We start from the raw sequence: 19,581 nt of genomic DNA on the forward strand, positions 1-19,581 counted from the left end.
TGTAAAGGATGGAGTTTAGAAAGCTATTTAGTTTGTTTTAAGAGTCCCCTTTCCCTTCACAAATATTACTTGACTTCCAAGTACAGCTAAACATTGCAAGATTGATGACAGTCTTCTTTGTAGGATTGACTTATTATCTTAACACTTTTCATGTTATGTAAAATATTTAAAAATAAGTTTTGTCGTAAAATCACTTGTCTAACCTCTGGTCTTTAATTCATTGTAAGTTCTGTTTCTAATAGATACTGATCCATAATATTTGGCCTCTATAGGCTTTTGGTAAATAATAAAGTTTTTTATTTAGTAAAACACCTCAGAACAAATGTTACTGGCTTCAAGTCAGGAAACGAGAGAGCCAACAAATGTTGCTAGTAAGCATTATTAAAAGGACATTTAAAATATCTTCACTCAATGGATAGCTGGACACTGTTCAGCCTTTCTTTATGTGTGCTTGTTATTTCAAGTTTGTTCTGAAAATTCCTCAGCGAAAATGTCTTGCTTCAAAATGTAAATGGAATTTCCCCATTTATTTTAGGGGACTGATTCTACTGAAGCACCTGCCAAGCCAAAGAGAAGTTTTTATGCTGCGAGGGATTTGTACAAATACCGACACCAGTACCCAGTAAGACTATAGAATGATTTTTTTCCAAACTGTAAAATATTTCCCTTCTGTTTCTGTTATTTTATGGTGCCAATGAGCAAATGTACAAGGAAGGTCCTTGTGCCTTCTTTATATGTCCATGTGCTGGAGATTGATTTATTTTTTCCTTTAGCAGAACTTCAAAGATATCCGATACCAAAATGACTTGAGCAATCTTCGTTTTTATAAGAATAAAATCCCATTTAAGCCCGATGGTGAGTAATCCGCTACTTTGGGAAAAAGCAAACTTTAAATAGTAGTAGCACTAGCTGTTCTTTGTTTATTCCCGGCTCGGTCCATTCTCCGCGTGCTGTTTCGTTGTCTGGCTTGGCTCTGCCCTGCAGTCCGTTGTGTCCCCAGAGTCTAGACCCTTGAGCTGTGAGCATCCACTCGGCAGATTCTGGAGGAGTAACCTGAGGATTATCAATTCCTTCCCACCACCTCTTTACAGTGAGGACTCCTATCTGGAAGGGAGTGGGGGCCATTTTTGTGAGAGGAAAAAAGGAGATTTCTAGAACCCTAGGGTATCAGATTATTAAGGAACATTAGCGGAGGACAAATTCAGTTTCCTCAATTTAAAGATGAAGTCACTGGATCTTGAGGCTGGAATGACTGGTTGGTTGGTTCACTCCATCATAGACTTGGGTCTCGGTTCCAGAATTTAGCGTTCCTTTCACTGTGCCATAAGCCAAAAGTCTGTAGAGCATGATTGAACATGATGTTTCTGTTGGGATCATCTTTCCTGTTGGTTTTCAGATTCAAGGTCAGGAAGCTAGAGGAGCCTCACTTCAGCGTCTCAGTATCCTAGGGAGGGAGCTACGCACACTGCAGGTCTCCACACAACTCTGTCAGATAAGCCTGCCCTCCACAGCTCTGCAGGTGCCTTCCTAGGGTCTTTTCTAAACCTACAGTGAGAGGGTGCAGTCCCCACGGTACCTATGCCTGACTCCCCCCGGCACCAGACTGTGCTTCGTGGTGGGCAATCTCACTTTATCCAGGTCAAGCCGGAAAGACGGCTGCTCTCCATAGAGCCCTTGTCTCTGTGAGGTGACCAGATGGCCCTGGCTGCGGCTCTTTGCTCTCAGTGAAAACTGAGCCAAATTCACAGCAGGGTGAATCAGGGAATGAGGGTCATGGGTTGCAAAGCAGAACCAAGTTAGTTCTTGATGAACTAACTGCCTGAAGAAATGCCTAAGGAGTTCCCTACAGTGTACACTGGCAGACAAACCAGTTGGGAAGGAGGGTGGATTGCTGACATGGCCCGATCCACTTGACTTTAGTGATTTTCTGGTGTCCCAGAAGTCTGCTCTGATTTGGAAGGAACCCTCTAAGTGAAAATGCTCTGTTGTATTTACTAATGGTGGAAACTGCTTTATATACTAATTGAAATAAGATTAATTAATTGGTTTTTTAGGACCTGGGGTAAGAAAAACTTTTGAAGAAATGCAGTGGTAGATTGTTAATTTGAGTCTGATGTGACTTTGATAAAATTTACCCAAAGAAATGTCTTCAAATACTGAACACATTGAGGATAGAGACAATGACAATGTTTAACTTAATTTTTTTTTTTTTTTTGTATTTCTAACTGAATTTATTTTTGAGGTAGTAATTTAGAGAAATAACTTAATTAATTTTTTGGGGGTAATCTTTATCACAAATATTTATTTGGAAATCTTATAAGACTAGTGGGGGTCAGAAGTTTTAGGTATGGTCACATAAAATGTTATTCTAGTTTATTATATAAATTACATCAGTTCACACTTTCCTCCCCAGTATGTGTGAACACACACACACACCACACTTGTTAGTAAGCATAAGCCTTCAATGACATGTATTGGGTTGACTAAAAGTTTGTTAGGTTTTAAGTACAAATAAAAGGACTATTTTTAATTTTCATAAAGAACTTTATTGAAAAACATATTCCCTAACTGAACAAACTTTTTGGCCAGCCCAATATTTTACTTATTAAGTAGGAGGAAGGGTAGATGGAAGGGGAAACAAATGGGAAATTATAGGGGTAAATGTTTTCAATAGGCTGAGGATTAAATAGCAATGTTTTACCGAAAACCTTGAGCGTGAGATTCTGATCCAAACCGGTGACCTCTGGAGGATACGGTAGTGAGATGAGCTATGTTTAGAATGGTATTATGTAGTTGTGTCTTGGTCTGTAAAATTGACTAAGTGGCTACAGTTAATTGTGAGGACCTAGACAGATTTGGGAAGCAGAATTTTGCCCGAATAAGTTCTTCTAGGAGAAGGACAGGACATGGTGAAGAAGAGGGTTTACGTTTCAGGACCATAAAGATCTGTGTTCCGCTCCTGGTTTTGCTGGTGTGTGACTGAGCAGATCTCACTGTTTTCTCAGTAGTCTAGCAGGAGGAGCAACGCTCCAGAAATGCTGGGTTGAGATGGTGCTGGGCAGATTCAGCGGGCTGGCTGCACTGCGGGACTGGTCCTGCCACTAGGAAGCACTCAACATCTTTGCCTTTGCTTTTCCTTTCCTCCCTTTCCTTCCCCTTTTCCGACTTCTCTCTGCATTCTCTCCCTCCCACCTTTGTCCCCTTCCTTCCTTTTTGCCTGGGATACATTTCATTTTTATTTGCTCTAGTATTTAAAGAACTCAGTGGCTTTCAAGAGCAGGGGCTGGCCAACTTTATTGGTACAGGGCCATTGAGTAAATATCCTCAGCCCTGTGGGCCATACCATATCTGTTGCAACTACTCAGCTCCACGGTTTAAACACATAATACATGAATGGATATGCATGGCTGTGTTCCAAAAAAGCTTTATTTATAAAACGGATGGCAGGCCACAGTTTGCCAGCTTCTACTTTGGAGTAACTGTCCAATACAGTTTTCTGCGATTTGAGGTGCCATGATTTTTCTTTTCAATTAGGCTTATTTCACCACTGAGTCTGTGGCATAGGGTTTTCATCTTATAAAGGCATTGCTCTTGTGTGCTGTTATTACGTTTTAAAAAGTTTTTAACACAAAGCTGAAGTGATTCAGTCTCAAAATGCCTTCAACAGTGTTCTAACACCTGGTTCATGTTCTGAATTTTTCCTCTTCAGGTGTTTACATTGAAGAAGTTCTCAATAAGTGGAAAGGGGACTACGAGAAGCTGGAACACAATCACACCTATATCCAATGGTCAGTCGCCTGCTCTCTCTCCAACCATGACCTGTTTAATCACATGTGCTTCCCAGAGATCACTAATATACAAATATTATTTCTCTAAAACATAGGCTTTTCCCTCTGAGAGAACAAGGCTTGAATTTCTATGCTAAAGAACTAACTACCTATGAAATTGAGGTGAGGCAAGCTGATTTCATTTCATGCGAGTTAGCCAAATTAATGTTGCCGTTTGATGGCCCTGGTAACTGAGTCACTCCGCCGAATTTTTCTTTCTTTCATTAGGAATTCAAGAAAACAAAGGAAGCAATAAGAAGATTCCTCCTGGCTTATAAAATGATGTTAGAGTTTTTTGGAATAAAGCTGATAGATAAAACTGGAAACGTTGCCCGGGCTGTTAACTGGCAGGAAAGGTTTCAGCATCTGAATGAGTAAGTAGAGCCCCTGCAGTGAGTCCCCAAGGCACGGGGTTTTCTCTGGGTTGGAATTCTCTATGGCACATAGAGCCACAAGCAGATGGACCCATGGATTTGAATTCAAAAGCTCATCTGAAATGCACTTTATTCCCCATTCTATATTCTAAAGCAAAACTAAATAACAATAACAACAGCAAAAAAAAAAAAAAAAAAAGGAATGATATTCCAGGTAGAAATATGGCTGCTTGACATCCCTGGTGGCTCAGACGGTAAAGCGTCTGTCTATGATGCGGGAGACTCGGGTTCGATCCCTGGGTTGGGAAGATCCCTTGGAGAAGGAAATGGCAATCCACTCCAGTACTATTGCCTGGAAAATCCCATGGACAGAGGAGCCTGGTAGGCTACAGTCCATGGGGTCGCAAAGAGTTGGACACGACTGAGCGACTTCACGTTCACGTTGGTTTCGGAACTGTTTATTTCTGCAGCCACTCTACTGCCCGCAGTCAAGTGTAGCCTCACTCCCTGTTTATACCGTGTTTCTCAGCATTTGTGGTTGTTGTTTGTATAGGCTTTTCTAGACCCCTGTCCTGGGTTGTATGCTTCTGGTAGCTCGGGCTGCTTCTCAGGCACTGTGCCTTCTTAGATCAAATCCATAATTAAGCCCATGACATATACTGTAAGTCCTCTACATGTGAACTTTCAAAGGTGCAAACATGTGTTCACATGTCCCGTGTTGTAAGTTAGCTCATGGGTCTGGTGTACGTGGTCACCTGCGTGCATTCTCTACAATTGGCGGTGCTCTTGTGTATTTTACTGAACAGTACTGAATAGAGTACAACAGCGCAGGATCTTTATTTCAAGCCCAGGATATCTGGAAGCAAGCATAAAAGCGGCAGTGGTGTAGGTGGCATTTTTCAAGGTACTGTACTGTAATTAAAAATGTTTTCTTTATTTTTTTGTGTATTTTTATGTATTACTTGTGTGAAAAGTATTATAAACCTATTACAGTTCAGTACTAAATTTCCAATTAAGTTAGTTGGATATCTAGGCTAATTTTGTTGGACTTCCGAACAAAATGGACCTAGAACATGCTCTTGGAGCGAACTCATTTGTATGTAGGGGACTTACTGTAAAAACCACTTTATAAGACTGAGAGGTACTCATACATTTTAGAAAGAGAGAAAATTAGAATCATCGCCTTATAGGTCAAAATCAGAAGCCCAGCTTTTGTTAATAAATCTAAACACCTGTGAAGAAAATTTTAGCAGTTTATCTGGAACTGATTTTCTGTGTTCTTTTGCTTAGATATTTATAACTTTCATTAATACTTATATCCCAATTTAAAAAAATATTTTCTTTGCATGCAAACTGGCCTTTTCTTTTTTCTTCTTAATTATAGGGTGACTTATGAGCACTGGACTATAAAACCAACAACTTTAAAACATTTTTAGCACATTATAATTAGCTGAATGGGGCAAATACCAAGAGAAAAAAAATTAAAACTAACCTAAGAAATATGTCTTTGCACCAAACAGCATTTTTGTACATTGATAAACTAATTTTTTGTGTGTATTTTTCTATAACTTTGATCTTGCTTTGGTAAAATGAGTAGAAGCATTACTGTTTGAGCCTTCTATTTATTATTTATAATCAACACTATTAAAATGGTGACTTGTAGTAAAACACTCAAGATGGGGGCATAAAACTTTATGATCTTGACTAGAAGACCTGTTAACTCATAACTGAAGTTAAATTTGATTCATAGAGAGCACTTTAGAGAAGGACATGGCAACCCACTCCAGTATTCTTGCCTGGAGAATTCCATGGATGCAGGAGCCTGGTGGGCTACAGTCCATGGAGTCGCAAAGAGTCTGGCACGATTTAGCGACTAAGTGACGACAGAGCACTTACACTGAAGCGATGCAGAGAGCTCTCCCCAAGCTCTCCCTGCACAGTTTCTAAGCACTGTGGATTACCCTCAAAGACAGCTGTGTGCAGGTAGTCTGTTGACATGAAGGATGCCAAGAGTCAACCTCAGAAGAGGATCTGATGATGTCTCATCTTCTGTGTGCTCACGAATGTCATTTGAGAGAACCTCCATTTCCAACTTGTTTTTTTTTTTTTTTTTCTTGGTTGGAATAGCACTCTTGTTTAGTAAATATTTGTTGAATGAATAAGTGGTGGACAAACCAGGTTTGTCTGCCTAAATCCTCCTTGGGGTTTAATCGTCTCCACCACTCTTAATTGGTGGTTGGAAGCAGAAGGCTTTCGTTAAATGACTTTCTGGCTTGGGACTCGGAGGGGATCCTGATTGTTACCTGACCCTTCCCGCCCTGTCCTCTTTCCTTCCTTCCACCACCAGTTTTCCTTTCCATGGGTACAGCTTTTTTGTGTGTTTTAATCTGCATAGTATCTTGAGTCTTTTAGAGTAAGCAGGGAATTCAGTGTTTTTATAGTAGTCCAGTACTCTTGCCTGGAAAATCCCATGGACAGAGGAGCCTGGTAGGCTGCAGTCCATGGGGTCACTGAGGGTCGGACACGACTGAGCGACTTCACTTTCACTTTTCACTTTCATGCATTGGAGAAGGAAATGGCAACCCACTCCAGTGTTCTTGCCTGGAGAATCCCAGGGACGGGGGAGCCTGGTGGGCTGCCGTCTACAGGGTCGCACAGAGTCGGACACGACTGAAGCGACTTAGCAGCAGCAGCAGCATAGTAGTCCAGCAGAGAAAAATATTAAAAGAAAGTGAAGTGAAATGAAGTATAGTGAACAAGGACCATGACTCAAAGAGGGAACATATCTCAGCCTTTCCCATTGCCCTCACCTCTGTCTGCAAGCCCAGCTTCTGTCTTTGAACTGCTAAGCCACCCAAGTCTACTCACAACATTAGGAGAGTGGGGGCGTTTTGTATTTCTTAGTGACATTTGTTTCAAATCATACTGAAACACCCTGTTTCTTTCTTGTATAATTCTGTTCCATAGTCCTGATCTTTATTCACTTTAACCTAAGTGTTCTTTTCCACTCTTACGTAAACTTTTAAATTGGAGAATGTGTTGATAGAGAAAATTTTATCTTGGGCATTCATCTTGGATTGGGTATGTGAAATTGAGCTACTTGCAAATTTTTTGTTGTGTCATATAACTCCTCTTTGATTTTTTAAAGGAAAATATTATTCCATTTTACCATGCCTCTCTTTCTCATAGACTTAGGAAGCAGACGTTGGGATTTCACTACCAAGTTATTAGACTGTGTAGCGAAAGTGAAACAGTTAGTCGCTTAGTTGGGTCTGACTCTTTGCAACCCCCTTGGACTGTAGCCTGCCAGGCTCTTCTGTCCATGGAATTCTCCAGGCAAGAATACTGGAATGTGCAGTCATGCCCTTCTACAGGGGATCTTCCAGACCCAGGGATCGAACCTGGATCTCCCTCATTGTAGGCAGATTCTTTACCGTCTGAGCCACCAGGGATGCCAGACCATGTAGATGCTACCCTAACCTAACTACTAGGTTGGTCCTGCTGATAATGGCACCTTGTCTTAACTTCACTCAAATTGGTATTGTCTCAAAAGACTGGTACTTGATTCATAAAACTGAAGCATTATCTGTGCTATGTTTTATCCTTTGGCCTTCAAAGACTATTAAGAGAACACTATTGACTATTAAGAGAATACTACTTTGGTAAACATCCAGAAAGATGGAAACATTGAAAACTGTTGTACTTGTCTTTTCCAATGTTTGGTGAGCCTGAATTGTTCAGGGTTTGTTTAGTTTGGTCCAAACTAAGTCTCAAACTATAAGGTCCTGGAACCAGGTCCTTCCACTCCTCAAATATTCAGCATCCTCCACTTTTTCCAAATAAGTTGCTAGTTATTCCTAAGTGAATACCAAGCATTTGTGGATGCCAAGGCAAGTATATGTGACGGTTGTAGAAAGTTCAATGCCTGAAGTGTAAAGAGGTTTAGGGAGGTTAGGAATAAGTAGTGGTTGTGGGGCAGTATTGGGTGAATCGGAGAAGGCAATGGCACCCCACTCCAGTACTTTTGCCTAGAAAATCCCATGGACGGAGGAGGCTGGTAGGCTGCAGTCCATGGGGTCGCGAAGAGTCAGACACTACTGAGCGACTTCACTTTCACTTTTCACTTTCATGCATTGGAGAAGGAAATGTCCACCCACTCCAGTGTTCTTGCCTGGAGAATCCCAGGGATGGGGGAGCCTGGTGGGCTGCTGTCTATGGGGTCGCACAGAGTCGGACACAACTGAAGCGACTTAGCAGCAGCAGCAGCAGCATTGGGTGAATAACTCACCTGGGCTATTGATGACACATGTGATTAATACATGAAAATTAATCATGTATTAATGATTCCTTTTGGACACAGCCAGGTATTTGTAATAAAGCAACTCTTGGGCTGAGTGAGGTCAGGGAGGTGAGATTATGAATTGTGACAGAACAGGCTTGGAAGGCTTTCATCTGATAGTGGCCTTAGTTTTCAGACAAAGATGATACTAGTGCGATCTGGGGAAAGAAGCATCTTTGGAATCAATGGCATTAAAGGCAAAATTGTCAATTCTGTGATAGGGAAAGATGAGGCAAGAGAGGTCACAGGTGGAAAAGAGTTGGGGTGATTATGTTATGATCGGTACAAGCGTGGTGGTCCTTAGTGTACCAGTACCAACACTTATATGGTTAAATAGTGTCTAATATTTAAGTTTCACATTCTCAGCGTATGGGTCAGCTTGTTTGATTCTTACAAACTCAGGGAGGTGTGGGCCCTTTTCCCCATCTACAGACTGGGATGCTGAGCCTTCGAGGTGCCATCATTTCACGCAGCTGCAGGCGCGGAGTCAGGATGTGAGTTCAGTTCTGACTCCAAAGCCCACGCTCCCTTCTGTGCTAAATAAGTCAGTTTTGCAGCCTTTGTCAGAATTGTTCTAGCCAGGTAGAATGGCTTTTTCTGCTTCCCTTCCGAGTTGGTTCTTATGGTGGATTCTGCTGACCAGCTGACCCTGGAAATTGTACATTCGGCTGGTAGCTAATGCCCGGCACTGGTTACCTGTTACAGGAATGATACCTTTGTGTAGTCGATATTCATCCTCACTGTATTTTATAAATAATAATTCAACATCCGTGGGGATACATATTGAATCTAAATGTTTTTCAAATGTGAAGAACTAACAAACCAGGGAGAATTTATTTTATATACTTGAGTTTTATATAGATTGGCATTACACTGAGGCACAGAGGTTTAATACCTTCTGTTTTACACTTCTTCATGGAGTCTAATGCTCCTTTTAGCAAAGTCATTACAAGGCATGTTTTCATGGTTTACACTTCCATCAAAAATACTTTCCTAGTGGTTTTCATTCCCAGGCTTCTTACCCCACCTAATTTTCTTCCTTCATTTTATTCAACCTGCTTCCAGGTCTCAGCACAACTATTTGAGGATCACTCGTATTCTGAAAAGCCTCGGCGAGCTTGGATATGAAAGTTTTAAATCTCCTCTTGTAAAATTTATCCTTCATGAGGCTCTGGTGGAAAATACTATTCCCAATATTAAACAGAGTGCGCTGGAGTATTTCGTGTACACAATCAGAGACAGAAGGGAGAGGAGAAAGCTCCTACGGTTTGCCCAGAAACATTACACGCCCTCAGAGAATTTTATCTGGGGACCCCCGAGGAAGGCACAGCCTGAGGGCAGCAAAGCCCAGAAGCCCCCCGGGCCGCCCACCGCAGCGCAGCACGGCCAGACGTCTATGCACAAAAAACCCAAAGACTCCAAAAACGCCTCCTCAGCCGCGCATGGGATCAGTAAAGCAGCTGAAGACAAAAAAGTGGCCTCTAAGGAGTCAGAAGAAGAGACGGACAAGCCCAGTGAGGAGCCAGGCAGCGAGGCCACCCAGCCCGGAGACCCAGGGCAGGACGAGGTTGCTAACAATTCCAGTCCTCGGGCAGAAAAGACAGTTACTCATCCCGAGGAGCAAAAGGAGAGTGCATCTCCCTCGAAGAAGGATGAGGCGGGTGACAACCAGAACCAAGACGGTGGAAGTCCAGGCGATGCGGGTTCCCATGATGACGCCGCGTTGCCGTGAATTATCAGAAGGCCCCCACGCCTGTGCACCCCCGGGAGGGGAGGCTGTGACGTGTCCTGAGGAGCAGAGGCCGCGTTTCCCAGCGGAGCTGGCGGTTGGTGATTTTTCTGTGGTCAGCATTTAGTTGTCACCTGGTTTTTAGTCTGGGTGGCTGTGAATTTAATATTTAAAAAGAAGTCTGAAGACGAGACCCAGTGAGTGAGTGTATCCTGTAACACTCTGGGGATGTGAGTTTTTGCATCCTGTACACAATTCCTTTTAAATTATTTTCAGTGTATCTGGAAGTAATCATGGAGTGTTTGATATAGCTGAGATAGGAATCAGTTCTTGGAGTGGACTGTACTATACCTGGAGGAAATTGAGAGGATAATTTGATTATGTGGCCACACCTTTGCCAGATTTAAAGGTTCCTATGTTTAAGCTGCAAGAAAAAATGTGGTCTTCTTTGAGGTATTCAGAAAGGAATTTGGATTTTTTTTTTTTTTTAACAGCACCTCAGTGTGTTTACTTGCAGGTTCTGGTAAGGAGGATGGATGTTCTTGGGGACTTGGAATCACCCTCCCCTGCTTGTCAGTCTCTTTCTCGGTCCTCTCTCTCCACCCTTAGCCTCATCCTCATCAGCCATCTGTGTCGGTGGGCCCCTGTGTTTCTAGTGTTGCCATCTAGACATTCAGATGGTCTCCTACAGTGACATTTGCACGGGACGGAAGAGAATGTCAACTGTACGATTTCAAGAATTTGCTTTGTTTAAAATAATAAACATGTTTTTCTGTATTAACGTGCTTAAAAACAAATTTTGATGCAAAAGTACAAGAAGAAAATCTTGCCTTTTATGGCTGTTCCGTATAAATTCGGTGCTTGTGTCTGAATGCAAATGACTAAAGAATTAAAAAATAAGAGGAGAAATTATTCATTTTTAAAATGCATGCATTTTGTACTGGCAACAAGGCAGTAGTCGCTGAAACCATGAATATCTCAGTGTTACGTGGACTATGAAGTTCATGTTGCTTAGCCCACAGGGTATCTTTAAAAAAAATACATTTTGCTGCATCTCAGTTGTCAGACCTTGAAATTGAGAGTAGATTTGATATCCCATGTATTCAGTTTTAGTAAGCACAGAATGTGTCAAAATTGGGTAAGAGCAAATAGCTTTATTTCCTATAATATTGTTACTAATTATTATTACACATTAGAAAACAATTAAACACTGGGGTGAAAACTTCAGCATACCTACAAATATAGTGAAAGTAATTAATAGACCTTTTTTAAAAACTTAATTTCATTTAGAAAGAAATTGCCTTGTGTGTTTCTTAGGCTTTTAAGGGAAGATCTACTCACTTTAACCCCCAAAGAATTTTTACTATTTTTACTATGTCCTGTTTTTTAATCACATCATATCATCTTCTGTTACTTTTATTGATCTGAGGATTTTTAGCAAAGGATTTCTAGAAAATAAACACACCAACAGTATGCTTTTAGAAGGATTTTATTGCCTTGAAATTTACATAAAACATCACTGTTTCTCAAATCTGACTTATTTAGTCAGAATGTTAATAACGTGTGTTATATATGTATTCCAATAAATATAGAATATTTTCTCATTATAATTTCTCATAATACACCAGTTTTATGTTTCTTCTGTTTTTTTGAAGTGAGCATTAGGATTTGGGAAACAATTCTGCTTTTGGATTTCAGTTTCTTTTTTTACTTTAATGTAAAAAATGATTTCTTTCATGGCCCCATTCTTTCTTTAATGGCCTCATCGAGCTCAATAAGCAGTGTTGCAGGGTTAGGACATGAGAGTAGGTTGTCACATTGGGCTGAATTGTAGAAATATAATACATTGGAAATATCTTACCAATTTTGCATACATGATAAAGTGTTCACACCACTTTCTAAGTACATAATGTTAAAATTTTGTGACCAGATATTAAAATATTAATAAGCAGCAGACTGATACTAAAATGGGTATAATCTGAATTACTTAGAAGCTAGTAGTATATCAGAGCCCTTAGAAGTAAAAATGTTTCATTCAATAATTTAACTTTTAGAATATTCCTAATTAGGGATTTGATTAGATTGTACCATTTAATTTGAGAATATTTAGTCTCAAGGGGAAAACTGCCTGGCTTTCATTTAAAATAGGGGCCTTTTTCTACCATGCTGGTTTTGAAAGGTATATTCACATGTAACAATATCAGTTCTACATTTTTTTTTTTTTTTTGTTTGTTTGTTTGTTTTTTATTTTATTTTATTTTAAATTTTATTTTATTTTTAAACTTAACATAACTGTATTAGATTTGCCAAATATCAAAATGAATCCGCCACAGGTATACATGTGTTCCCCATCCTGAACCCTCCTCCCTCCTCCCTCCCCATTCCATCCCTCTGGGTCGTCCCAGTGCACCAGCCCCAAGCATCCAGTATCGTGCATCGAACCTGGACTGGCAACTCATTTCATACATGATATTTTACATGTTTCAATGCCATTCTCCCAAATCTTCCCACCCTCTCCCTCTCCCACAGAGTCCATAAGACTGTTCTATACATCGGTGTCTCTTTTGCTGTCTTGTACACAGGGTTATTGTTACCATCTTTCTAAATTCCATATATATGTGTTAGTATACTGTATTGGTGTTTTTCTTTCTGGCTTACTTCACTCTGGATAATAGGCTCCAGTTTCATCCACCTCATTAGAACTGATTCAAATGTATTCTTTTTAATGGCTGAATAATACTCCATTGTGTATATGTACCACAGCTTTCTTATCCATTCATCTGTAAATAACTTATGAGAGAATTGTTCAGTGGAAAGAATTGAGAGAGTGCCATTCCTTTTGCAGATAAAAATTACAAACACCTAAATTTTTTTTCTATTAAGAATATTTTGTACATTCAGTAGTTTTAAAATAAGATCTATAGGTGTGTCTTTATGTGTGTGCTAGACATGAAACAGCCCTCTGGGTTTGACTCTGATGTGTTGTATTTTAAAAAACTACTATGTGCTTGCAGAAACTTACTGAGAAGCTATTATAAAAATGCGGTGGAGCATGGCCAAATAGCTAGAAACTATCGAATTTTTGCAATTCTATAGACTTTATCATTGTACCATGGACTGTGAGGATACTCAGTATTGGCTATTGATAAAAAACTAATTTGCGTTTCATGACAAACAGATGTTATACTGCTTGGTTAGTCTAGTATATTTCTAATATTTTGTGCATTCATATCCCAAAGGAGATAATATATGTGAAAATATTTTGAAATACTATAAAGTGATATATAATGATAAGATATATTTCTGTACAGTAGAGAAAAAGTTTATAACATTAAGAATATTATACCATTATACATTCTCATGCTCAATCTTACAAGAAATGGAAAAGAATGATGATAACTGAAAATATGTCTGCTTTCTCTGAGTCAGGTCCAGTTCTCAGTTCAAAATTATATGATATAGCTTTATTTTGAATTTTAATTGTGATAAAAAGCTTTTTTCAGCTTCAAGGAGAAAACAGAACTTATAACTCAGGAGTTAGCAGAGAAGTTCCAAGATTTTTTTTTTCTTTGCCAAGTCTTAAAAATATAAATGTTATGTTTATATGATTATCTACTTTGTTTCTCGTTTTTATACTTTAATCTGACAGAAGGAAGGATCTGGTGAAAAAGGAAAACAATACAGTGTTACATCTGAGTCACTCTTTAAAAAATCATTTTAGTAAGTAAACATCCATATCAAAGTGGTCAAAAATTGATTGACCCGATGGAGAGAGACTATTTGGTTAATTGTTTAAAGTTAAATTTTCCTAGTTTATAGTATAGTTATGGTTGATTTTTAATCTACTGAGCAACTAAATCAACCCTTTTATTTTGTCTTTCTATAATTGAGACACTTATAAAAGCTTTATTTTCTAACCTGAGGAAAGGACAGACAGTCTTGATCTTGTTTGGTTGTAATTGCATCTGTGGACTCGCAAGTTTATTTGGGGTGAGTGGGGATTCTTTGTTATAGGAATAATTTTGAAGATTTCTATTTTGTTTCCCACTTTAAAAATATCCATTTTGTTTTCTCCTGGGGTATTTCTGTTTAAGGTAAGCTGGAGTTAGACACACTGGAAATCATTTCAAATGTAGGTGTAGTTGTAGAGAAACATGGCACAGGTTAGTAGAATATAGGAAGTTAGGGGTACACATGTGTTGATGTCTTTTACTTCTGAATTCTGTTTGTTCCATGAGCAGATCTGTGTGGGTATCTCTAGGGTAACAGTGAGTACACCCTGCCTCCTTCCATGTTCCAGCCCACCCAGCAGACTGTGCTGGGGGACAGACTGTATTTTAGAAATTCCTAATTACTGAAGTTGATAATAATATAGTTATAAATAAATGAATGCCTGAGGGTGTCCAGATGTGCCTTAACTAATGTGATCAGGCTTTCATTCAGAAGTTTAAATTTTTACTCCATTATAAAATCTTAAGGAACATTCCAAACCACGAAGATCAGTTATTTTAGTGAAATTTACTTTGGTTGGTGCTTTTTCATTTTGGAGACATTTCCATTTGTATCAGTAACATCAGTTCAAAAGTGAGTATACTTAGCCACAGTGTTCAAACATGTGTTATATTTGACAAAAGGCCTTTACAGTAAGAAAGATTAGCTACATGGTTACATTATTTATGCTTCTCCTTAATTTTGCTACATGCTGTAATTTTCACTATAAACATCTCTCAGTTTCTACAAGTAATATTTATCTGTCTTTTGTTTTTAGATGCAGATGGGTGTAGAAAATGGAATTAGAGAAATGATTTAGAAGTTTAATTCCAATAGATGTTTGGAGGAATCTGAAATTAATTTGGACTTTTATGCTGTAGTTTTATTAGAAACATTTAAACAGTACTGTTCTTGCTTTTTACCTTAGGTTGGAGAAAATATTTTTTTGTCATCTGCTTTTTTTCTTCTTTTGTTGAGAAGTTTACTGTTTTAGTTATTTGTGGGAAATGGCTTCTTAATATGTTTGTTTCCTTGAATTAACATGTTTGTGTGGAGGATACAGTTAACTGCTTTGTTTTATGGTCCAAACTCTGCCTGGAGGTTGAGTTCAGAGAAGGGGAGTTGGCTGAGAACCATCTGGGTGAAGGGGAGCCGACCCTGGGTGCAGGCCCTCCAGTGGAGGAAGGGTCCCCGGAACCTCCTCGGAGTGGCCAGGGTCTCGCTCTGCAATTACTGACTTCTGAGGTGTGGGGGCCACCTGGGACTCCATAACTCCATACACTGTTTCAGTGGGTGTCAGTTTTCATAAAAATACCTGGTGTAGTTCATTTGCCACCATTTTGTAGTTGCTTAGAAAATTGTGAGCAATTCGACACCTGCTGTGTAGATTACAGCTAAATGTATCTCAGGAAACATTGAAATACCAGTTCTGCCTGCCCCTCCCCCCCAGTTCAAAACTTCTGATCTCCAATCAAATATTGCTTGGGTTGTTCTTTCAGAGGCCTCTGTATAAAAGTCTTCATAAAATGGTTCAATGTAAAGATGAAATGAAAGGGAAAAGGCACCAGTGCTGTCTTGTTATGCTGAAAGACCTTGATGTATATATAAAAAAATCAGAAACCTTATATATTTTAATATGTAAAATATATGGAAGTTATAAAGTTTATCCTATTTTCATTTTTAAATTATAATGGAGTTTGTGGAACAGTTAACATTAACTAGAGAGATTAGTTGTGTAATAAGCTCTGGTCCTAAGAAACATCCAAGTTCTGCACTCAGTGCTCAGATGAACACTTTTGTCAGTTCTGCTGGGTTCAGTGCCATGTGGAGGACAGGAAAACACGATTGAAACACAAAGTTAGAAGACAGAGACTCCCTGCTGAAACGAAGATGTAACCGATTGTAGGTCTGTGCAGTGCCAGAGTGGCTGCAGTGAGGACGAGATGAGGCAGGGTCTGCAGAGCTTTCCAGCAGGGACGTACCCTGAGTTACACGTGCCGAGGGGATCAGTACCTATCTGGAAACAATCCCATTCCTGCTCTCCTTTGAAGCCTGAATTCCGCTTACTCCACGGTAGACTGAGACCTTGCACCGACGGAGAGAAATAATCACGTGATCCGGAACCAGGTTTAATTCCTCTGCCGGTGCTTATAACTGGGTTAAGTGGAGGGGCTGGCTGTAGGCCCAAGCAGGAGAGGCAGTGATAGGTTGCATATGGCAAAGTAACCGTGTCTCCCGAACCATCACAACGAAGAGCAACAAACTGGACCAAGCGTTTGGTCCTTTTACAAGCCTTTTGTTTTCCTCTTTGTACAAAGTTGGTTTGCTTGTCTCCTCAGTGAGCTGGCCACTCTTCCTTTGTGCAAACTGATAAGACAGATGGCCAACGGGGTCCAGTCACCATTTCAATTGGGAAACTTTAGTGCCCTTTGTATTTTGAGTATTCAGGAGGATGGGTATGATTCTCAGAAAGATGGGTGCTTTCCTTCCGGTGTGAGCGCTGTCTCTTCCGCAGCGGCGGGCCTTCCGCCAGGCGCCGTCGTCTGCAGGATGAATTACAGAATGCTGCGCGTGTCTGTGCGCACCAATACCATGTGTATGTGGTAGGAGCTGTAACCAGTTTCTGGATATGTCTGGTACTACAAAACACTTATTTTATAATCCTGTAACTGTATGGCAGTGTTATGCCAAAAATGTATAAAGAGCAATAGTTTCTCTTGTTTACTGCTGTGTTTAAAAAGATCGTTTCTGAAACTATATGTTTAGAGTCCCTTCAATTATTTTTAATAACTAGTGCCAAATATACGTCCTGTAAAATGACTAAAAGCCACTTCATCTTGGTTAACATTCTGGCCTTATGTTAGAGTACATTATGTTGATTTTGCATGATTAAACTATTTTTAAAGAGCTGGAACAAATGACTTTGCTGTTTTTCTATGATTAGACTTTCATATGGTTATTGTATGAGATCAACATTATTCCCTTTTTATCCTCTAAAATAAATGTTGTGTTTTGCAGGGTGAAATCTTATTTACACAGGCAGTTATTTTCGTCAGGGATGATTGGAGGGCAGCTCACATGTGTTATATGTGACTTGGCTGTTTATGGCTCTCTTTCACTTTTCTCTAATGCAAAGATTTAAAAGTATTTTTAATATAAATGAGTGCAACATGAATAATGGATGGAACAGATGTTTTTCACTTTAGTAGGGCTACTCTTTTAACAACATTTTTTTTTTTTGATTAAGAAAAATGCAGCTGTGAGGTGCAAGTGAGGAGGCTGCTCAAGATGCCACAGGACAGTGGGGTTGAAGGTGAGGAAAAGCATTACCTTGCAGTGTGGCTGTGCAGATCTGCAGAGGCAGGTAAAGAGTGGATGGCAGAACAAAGAATAAACTGTGGTTAAGATTGAAATTAGGGCTTCCGGGGTGGCTCAGACCGTAAAAAATCTGCCTGCAATGCAAGAGACCCAGGTTCAATCCCTGAGTCGGGAAGGTCCCCTGGAGAAGGGAATGGCAACCCACTCCAGTATTCTTGCCTGGAGGACTCCATGGACAGAGGAGACTGCTTAGGTACAGTCTACGGGGTCTCAGAGTCAGACACGACTGAGTGACTAACACTTTCAAGAATGAAATTGGAATGAAATCATATTGTGCATAAATGAGAAACGCAGCGAGAGGGAAAGAACAGATCACAGCTGCGATGGTGAATGAGCAGGATTGTAACTGCCTGACCTTGGGATGAATTGTTTAGGGAGAGAGCAAGGCGCGCAAGCAATTACCATCCTAAGGGAGGAAGGGACATGTTCTGGTGACAGAAAATAGAGAGGTTTGCTTTTCCCCAAAGGTCAAAGTCAGAGGGCAGGCAGTCTTAGGAGGATAGAGAGTCTCAGTAGAGTGAAAGCGTCATGATGGAGTCTTCATTTCCTCAAGATGCAAAATCTAGTCTGGGAGAGGGTTCACAGAAGAGATTTACAATAAAACACATTCCTTATTTTAAGCCTCACATGCTCACAGAGCAGGTGAACTTGGTGTCCGGGGACAGAAGGAAACCTCAGCCAGGGGAAAAGTGATGACAGGCAGGATGGCCTCTCTTGGTTGAGTTTCAGTTCAGTTCAGTCACTCAGTCGTGTTCGACTCTTTGTGACCCCATGAATTGCAGCACGCCAGGCCTCCCTGTCCATCACCAACTCCCGGAGTTCACCTAATTTCATGTCCATCGAGTCGGTGATGCCATCCAGCCATCTCATCCTCTGTCGTCCCCTTCTCCTCCTGCCCCCAATCCCTCCCAGCATCACAGTCTTTTCCAATGACTCAAACTTCGCATGAGATGGCCAAAGTATTGGAGTTTCAGCTTTAGCATCAGTCCTTCCAAAGAACACCCAGGGCTGATTTCCTTTAGAATGGACTAGTTGGATCTCCTTGCAGTCCAAGGGACTCTCAAGAGTCTTCTCCACCACCACAGTTCAAAAGCATCAATTCTTCAGCACTCAGCTTTCTTCACAGTCCAACTCTCACATCCATACATGACCACTGGAAAAACCATAGCCTTGACTAGACGGACCTTTGTTGGCAAAGTAATGTCTCTGCTTTTGAATATGCTATCTAGGTTGGTCATAACTTTCCTTCCAAGGAGTAAGCGCCTTTTAATTTCATGGCTGCAGTCACCATCTGCAGTGATTTGGGAGCCCGAAAAAAATAAAGTCTGACACTGTTTTCACTGTTTCCCCATCTATTTCCCATGAAGTGATGGGACCAGATGCCATGATCTTCTTTTTCTGAATGTTGAGCTTTAAGCCAACTTTTTCACTCTCCTCTTTCACTTTCATCAAGAGGCTTTTGAGTTCCTCTTCACTTTCTGCCATAAGGGTGAGTTTAGGCCCCTGGATTGTGACTCACTGAAGAGTCAGGCTGATTACACTGAGCAAAGAAGGATGATCCTCTCCTTGGGATTATCCCCATGAATATTTGGGATTAATCGGAAGAGCATTTTTAAAATAGGTTACCCATGGGAGAGATTAGAGAGCCAGCACAGGAAGGCTTCGTTTATTAATTCTGCTCTAATAGTTCAGTTCAGTTCAGTTCAGTTCAGTCACTCAGTCGTGTCCGACTCTTTGCGACCCCATGAATCGCAGCACGCCAGGCCTCCCTGTCCATCACCATCTCCCAGAGTTCACTCAAACTCACGTCCATCGAGTCAGTGATGCCATCCAGCCATCTCATCCTCTGTCATCCCCTTCTCCTCCTGCCCCCAATCCCTCCCAGCATCACAGTCTTTTCCAATGAGTCAATTCTTCACATGAGGTGGCCAAAGTACTGGAGTT

At 40.5% G+C, this 19,581-nt stretch overlaps 1 protein-coding gene across 2 annotated transcripts in view; it reads left to right on the plus strand.

The window, feature by feature from the left end:
- OGFRL1 (opioid growth factor receptor like 1) overlaps positions 1–11,664 on the plus strand; it is a 16,682-nt gene extending 5,018 nt beyond the window's left edge. The window contains exons 2-7 of one of the 2 annotated variants that reach the window (XM_055534782.1): positions 536–622; positions 774–855; positions 3,710–3,788; positions 3,884–3,950; positions 4,056–4,201; positions 9,606–11,664. In XM_055534782.1, coding sequence (XP_055390757.1) covers positions 536–622; positions 774–855; positions 3,710–3,788; positions 3,884–3,950; positions 4,056–4,201; positions 9,606–10,272 — 1,128 coding nt within the window. In that variant the 3' untranslated portion in view covers positions 10,273–11,664. The remainder of the gene's footprint in view (positions 1–535; positions 623–773; positions 856–3,709; positions 3,789–3,883; positions 3,951–4,055; positions 4,202–9,605) is intronic. The other variant, XM_055534783.1, reaches the window with a different exon arrangement.
- Positions 11,665–19,581: the final 7,917 nt, after the last annotated feature.

The sequence above is a fragment of the Bubalus kerabau genome, chromosome 9, assembly GCF_029407905.1.
Source record: "Bubalus kerabau isolate K-KA32 ecotype Philippines breed swamp buffalo chromosome 9, PCC_UOA_SB_1v2, whole genome shotgun sequence".
NCBI classification, from domain to species: domain Eukaryota; kingdom Metazoa; phylum Chordata; class Mammalia; order Artiodactyla; family Bovidae; genus Bubalus; species Bubalus kerabau.